We start from the raw sequence: 6,973 nt of genomic DNA on the forward strand, positions 1-6,973 counted from the left end.
TGCGAGCTTACCCCTCCACTCCTGTTGGAGGAACTCACTAGTGCCTACCCCTTTCTCATAATCACGACCTCCAACCCTCCCGTTTCCAAGCGAGGGATTTTATTTTATCATCTCATTAAAGATTATGCATATTTTTATAAACAAACACTTTAGTAAATATTAAAAAAAAGATTTATTCATTTTATATTTTATTATTGCTGCGTTGGGTCTTTGTTGCTGCACACGGGCCTTCTCTAGTTGCGGCGAGCAGGGGCTACTCTTCGTTGCAGTGTGTGGACTTCACATCGCGGTGGCTTCTCTTGTTGCAGAGCGTGGGCTCTAGGCGTGCAGGCTTCAGTAGTTGTGGCTCGCGGGCTCTAGAGTGCAGGCTCAGTAGTTGTGGCACACGGGCTTAGTTGATCCGCGGCATGTGGGATCTTCCCGGACCAGGGCTTGAACCCGTGTCCCCTGCATTGGCAGGCGGATTCTTAACCACTGTGCCACCAGGGAAGTCCTTTAGTAAATTTTTGTATAGGGGAATGAGGCCTAAGAAGCACATGAACAATGGGGCAAGATACTGAATAGATTTCAAATGTAGGGTGCGTGGTTGTCATAGCTAAATCATAATAAAGCAGAAATGTGTCATGCATTTAGCAGAAGGGGGATCATGGACCCAACCAAAGCTTCTAGAAAGTTCTTACAGTTCCTAAGCTCTCCATGAGCTGGGGAAGCCTCCAAAGTTAAATATAGTAGGAGATGGTGCTAAGGGAGAGCAAAGCCCTTACCTGCATCCTCGTCCAGGCTCAGCCTTGTTGACACTTCCTCCTCCTTCTCCTTGGTCCTGACCCCACTCCCCCTTGTTCCATTCACCTGTGCCTGTCTCGTTCTCTTCCCCACCTCCAGCTGATTAAAACGATTGATAGAATCAGAGAGTGAGCAAAGTGGTGACGAGGGGTGAAAGAGCAAAAGCACAAGGAAAAGTGACATTTTCCAGGAACTGCGATGAGCTCGTTGGAGAGTCCAGGTCTCTGCCCACAGTTGTTCTGGAATATTCCCTGAGCACATGTTGGCTTTACAAGGAATGACACAAGTCTGTCTTGGTTCACACAACCCTGAGGTTCCTGGGCACTTGCTTTAGAGACTTAGAGTCCTCTATTCTTCAACAGACCGTGGAGGCTTATCATCGTATATAGATTTCTGTCTCCCTTTGAAAATAACAAGCGAACTGCTGCTCCTCTACAGAACAGCCGAGACTTCCTGCTCCCCAGTGGAAGGGGTATATGTTGAACTCACTCGATCTCCTGTCTCCCCATAGAAAACTGGGCATTGTTTGCAGAGGTGTTTGGCAATGTGCTTTCGGAAAAACACAGAGAGATACCTTCTGAACTTCTCTCCGACGAAGGCATAGATGATGGGGTTGATGCAGCAGTGCGTCAGCCCCAGGGTCTCGGTCACCTGCATTGCTTGGTCCAGCTGACTGCTGTTCTTACAGTTACTCAGGCCAAAGAATACCTGGAAGGTGCTTAGGAGAAGGACGATGTTGTAGGGAGCCCAGAAGAGAAAGTAGACAATCATGATCACGAAGATGAGCCTCACGGCCTTGTGCCTCTTCTTCTCGTTGCGACACCGAAGCAGGGTTTTTAGGATTCCCGAGTAGCAGACGATCATGACAAACAGTGGCAGCACCAGGCCCAAGACGCTTCTCATTATTGTATGGAAATTCTTCCATTCTAGTGGAAAATAAGGGGCGCAGGCGTAACCAGAATGTTCTTCTTGGGATTTGATAAAGATGATTCCTGGGAGAGAGGCAAACACAGCCACCACCCAGGTGACCCCACTTGTCACCACCCCAAAGGTGACCGTCCTGGCTTTTAAGGCAAACACAGCATGAACAATAGCCAGGTACCTATCGATTGTCAAGAGGATGATGAAGAAGATTCCACCAAAATAACCAATGTGGTACAGCCCTGTGAAAAATTTACACATCACGTTCCCAAAGACCCACTGGTCTGCAGCATAGTGAGCCCAGAACGGGATGGTGAGGAGGAACAGCAGGTCGGAGACGGCCAAGTTGAGCAGGTAGATGTCAGTCATGCTTTTCAGCTTTTTGCAGTTGATCAGGATGAGGACGACCAGCAAGTTGCCCACAAAACCAAAGATGAACACCAGCGAGTAGAGCGGGGGTAGGAGCCGGGCTTCAATTTGTCCCACAGTGGTCTTTTGGCAGGGCTCACTGTAATCATAGTCATAACTGGTGGTGGGTTCTTCATCGTTCCCCTTGATATTCGTTGTAAACAGAGAATGAGATGTGGAAAGCACATCGTGGCTGAACTGGGGAAACGTATCATTGCCATCCATCTTCCTTTGTCCTGTAAACAAGAGGACTAGATGATGATACACAACACAACGGCTGCAATCCCCAATCTTACCAAGGTCCCTGCTCCACTTAAGCAACGTCCTAGGCTTTGTCTTTGCTTCACAGCCATCTCCTTGAAACGTGTGTGCTAGTTCCTCACTTCCCCTTATTCCTGGTTGCAGACAGCAGTCATCTCCGCACAGCCATTTCCCAACACCCTTGGCCTTCCCCGAGAGCCTGACTCTCGTGATAAGGCTGACCATATTGGACACTTGCTTCCTCTAGCTCCTCTGCAGTGGTACAAGGCCTGTGACCCATTCGTGGATGATAGTATTTGAGGGGACTCCGCTGGGGGCTTCTGGGGATGCTCATAATGAGCCACTATGATTTGCATTTTCTGTTACCTGCCACCCAGAGTGTTCTGATCTCTCTCTCAACTTTCTGTCTCCATCAGAAAACTCTTGCCAGGGTTGCAATGACAACCCAATTTTTAAACACGCTGGCTTTCAGTTTCTTTTTCATCAAGCATTTGATCCTTCTGCTCATTTCTTCCATTTAAAACTTTTGTCTTGGGAATTCCCTGGCTGTCCAGTGGTTAGGACTGCATGCTTTCACTGTTGATGGCGTGGGTTCGATCCCTGGTCAGGGAACTAGGATCACAATATCTTGATATTACAGTGACTATCAAGGCCAAAAAAAAACAGTTAAAAAACAAACTAACAAAAAAACTTTTGGCTTCCAGGAGAAAAAGTGGCTCACCACTTCTTTTTCATTTTCTTTGTTGGTGTCTCTTTCCTCTGACCACACTGTGAGAGTCCCAGGCACCATCCTTGGCTCCCACTTCTTTACTATTTACCTCTTTACCCTTGCTCCAAAGTTCTTCCTGAATTGTGTTGTCTAATCTCAAGGTTCTAAGTTTCCTGTAGGCTAATGCTTCCCAAAGCTCTGCTTTCCAGTCCCACCTCAGAGTTGAATTTTCCATTGCCGACTGCGTATCTCCCCATGGATTTATTCATTTAACCAGTATTTATTGAGCACCTGCCAGGAGCCATACTCTATTTTAGGCACTGGAGATACAGCAGAGAGCAAAGTGGGTATCATATAGCTACCTCAAATTCAGCCCACCCCAAACTGAATGCCCCTGGAAAGTTGCTTCAACTTGTAGATTCCTTATCTTGGCTATTGTCATTTACTCCATTACTTAAGAAGTAAGATTTGACATTGTCCTGGGTCCCCTCTTCTTCAGAAGATTAGGAGCCAGGCCTTTGGAGCCAAAAAGACCTAGATTTGAATCCTGCTTCCAAACTACAGTTGTGTAATTCGGGGCTAATTACTTCTTGAACTATCAGCTTCTTCATGTATAAAATAATAACTAAGCTGAGTTGCTATGGAAACAAAGACGTAGTGCAGCATCTGATACAGAGAAATGCTTTGTATTATTACAACTAAGTCTTATGAATTCTCCCTCGTAAACACCTCTGAGTCATCCCGTCTGCATCTCTTTCAACTGCCACTCTCTTGCCTCCTATACTTCTCACTTGTGGCTTTGCTGAGCTTTTTCATTTGTTCATGCCTTATTCTTAGCCATGCTCCCATTCAGTCTGTCTTCTCTGAGGCTGAAATTGGATCATGCACTTCTCAGTTTAAAACTGGAGTAGCCCCACGATTTGTATGTGGCGGGGCCTCAAAGGCAGTGCCCAGACTACTCATCATGGCTTTTCTAAGCTCACTTCTTCTCAGCTTCATCTCTGATGACTTCTCAAATCTCAGATCCTGTGCTCCAGCCATACCCATCTTTTTTCCATTTCCCCCAGACTCAGCATTTCCTTCAGGCTTTAGTGGTTGTGCACATGCTTGCCCCTCTGCTTAAAATGACTAGTGAGCTCCTATTCATCCTGCAATACATCCTGCTCAAATTCCCCTTCTCCGTGAAGCCCAACCCACCTCCTCTGTCAAATCATTCTTATCTCATAACATTGTGTGTGCCTCTAAATAAGCACATAATGTTTCTACACATTGTGTGCTGCTTGAGAGCAAGGACTAGGTCATGTTTCTGTCTTCAGCTCTTATGATGGCACCTGGCTAAAGGAGGCACCAATAAATGTTAATGGACAAAATACACAAAACTCGTAATAAGTGTGACAACTAACATCATTAGAATTGGTTCTCAAGAATATTCATTTTTTCCTGGCAATGACTGTGACTTTGTTTTTATCTGTGTATACACCTTATTCTTCAGTTTCTCTTGTGATTGATACATTTCACAGGTTTTGAATTTCACAGCACTGAACTAGATTCTTTAAATCAGCAGCAACTAAATAATACCTCTCATCAAACTTGGGGAAAAAAAATGTATCCACCTAAAGAATTAAAATTATAGTAATTAATTGAGTGTTCCTTAAGCTCCAAGTGCTATGCTAAATACTTTGCGTACATTAATTAATTTAATCCTTGCAACCGTTTTGTGAGATCAGTATACATTTTACAAGTGAAGAAATAGAAGCATGGGTGGATTAAATGATTTTTCCCAAACTCACAAAGCAAGTAATGGCCGAGCTGGAATTTGAACCTTGGACTGTACAATTTCAAAGGCCCTCAGGGGTTTTCATCTTCAGGCTCTGAGAGCAGAGATGGATGTAGAAGAACAAGTAACAGATTTTCTAGTTATTCTTCCATGCCTTGAACAGAACTTCTTTGGCATTTTAGCCTTAAAATCCACACACTTTCCCATACAAGCGTGCCCAATCCATACATACACAAGCACACACACACACACACACACACACACACACACACACCCTCAGAGACATTTCCGCCAGAAGATAAGCTCCATGAGGGCAGAGAGATTTGTTTTGCAATGAGCTATCTTGGTGCCCTAGAACCCAGCCTAGCACATAGAAGCTGCTAAATAAATATCAATTGAAAAAGTGAATAACAGCGAACTAGCAGGCTACAAGCTTCTGAGAAACAAAGGGCTACCATGTGGACTAGACTCCCAGGTAATCCAGTGGGAGATCTTATAAAGACTAAAATATTGGAAATCCTTGCACACAGCCTTTTAGCTGCAGCAGGCCCTCTGGGCTGTTCTGTAGGTTAGTCTCCTCATCTGTACAGGAAAGTGTGGACTGGATCAGTGATTCTGAAATGCTAGCTTTAAGTATCATACAGGAAGCCTGTCAGTCACAAATATACAGCCCAGATGCTCACTCTGGTGATTCAGATTGTGGGTGAACTGCCCCAGCCACATCCACCGTATGTTTCCTATGCTTTGCTCTTCACCTGCCCTGGCCTCTCAAGTGCCAGCCACCTTCTCCTTTTTATTCCCTATTCCCATGTCACCCCAGTACACCTAGCTCCTACCACAGCCGACACGTAGCAGGGGAGCTGAAGGGTACTGGTTAATGTGTCACTTTCAAGTGTCAAGACACATCATCCAGAATTGATTAAAAGCTGCCTCCCAGAAAAGTGAATCCCTCACTTCAGCCTCTGAATTGAGGCAGGAGGTGCATTTTGGTGCAGGGCCTGGACTATCACATATATGGACTGGAGGGGGGAAAATCTGAGGTAGAAAGCTCCAGCTCTTCACAGTCCTTGGCGGCTGGGGGGGGGGGGCAGAGTGAGAGGAGCAGTAGTTGAGAAACCTGATTGTCCTACTTTCTTAATTGTCTTCTTTTAGCCCACTCTATCCTACCACCTGAGCCCTGAGGGGGGGGTCTCCACTTTGCGCTTCCTCACTGCCATTGGGGTCTCTCTGACATTCCTGGTACCGATGCAGCCCTCCACCCGTTTCTCCTTTCTTGATCATCTCCCAAGTTCCTGGGCTGTGGAGACCCCCAGGGTGCTCCCAGTCCCTGCATCTCTAGCACTGAGATGCTTCGAGCCTTTGGTTCAGAAAGTGATAGAAAAAACACCCCCAACTCACCGGTAGATGGCTTCTTCCAAGTGGCACTGGTGTGTCAGGCTTCTCAGCAACTGAACCAAACAGATCTGGAGGTAGAAACTTGGTGTGCAGAAGTAGGAAATAAAGTTTCCTGCAGAAAGAGAAGGCGGAGATACAAGGGCAAGTAATGGTAAAGATTTGAAAAAAAGAATGATATAGTTCTTCTTTTCCAGCCAGGAGCATTGTATACTAGGTTGAAGTCTCCAGAGTAGAATTAATTTTGAAATCTTGCTTATGCAACCTTGAGGGTAAGTTAGGCACACCCTGTGTCTGCTCCTGGGTCTCACAGCTCTGGGCTTCTTTATCTTGTGGGTCTCTGTATCTGGAAATCTTCCACTCTCTTCTGCCAGTAATAATTTGCATGAAACGAGCACATCAGAATTTCATTTCCCAAGAAGATAAATGCTAATGGGGGCCGTTGGTGATGGTGGAGGAAATACAATTACGTTTCGTGTGACCATATGCACTGATTTCAGTGTCATCAAGGATTTGGGACTTCATTAGAAATGTTATTTAGATACAGCTTCTTAATGAAAAGGAAAGGCTAAGTGGTCTCTTGTGTCAGAGATGTCCTTAATAAGAAGGTGCTTAGCTGTTATAGGTTCCACTCCTCAGAAAGAAGTTTTGCTAAAAGAAAACACTAAAAGAGAAGCAAATTGTCACATACAAGGGATTCTCAATAAGATAAATGTTTTTCC

The 6,973-nt window shown here is 45.3% G+C and overlaps 1 protein-coding gene across 1 annotated transcript; it reads right to left on the reverse strand.

Annotated features, from left to right (window-relative positions):
- Positions 1–371: 371 nt before the first annotated feature.
- LOC116762255 (C-C chemokine receptor type 2-like) lies at positions 372–6,539 on the reverse strand. The gene is made up of 2 exons (XM_032649039.1): positions 6,258–6,539; positions 372–2,348 (listed from the first exon to the last, which is right to left on the reverse strand). Exon 2 carries the CDS (start codon positions 2,335–2,337, stop codon positions 1,216–1,218), a length of 1,122 nt encoding a protein of 373 aa, XP_032504930.1. The 5' UTR covers positions 2,338–2,348; positions 6,258–6,539; the 3' UTR covers positions 372–1,215.
- Between the last annotated feature and the right edge of the window lie 434 nt (positions 6,540–6,973).

This window comes from Phocoena sinus, chromosome 11 (assembly GCF_008692025.1).
Source record: "Phocoena sinus isolate mPhoSin1 chromosome 11, mPhoSin1.pri, whole genome shotgun sequence".
NCBI lineage: Eukaryota > Metazoa > Chordata > Mammalia > Artiodactyla > Phocoenidae > Phocoena > Phocoena sinus.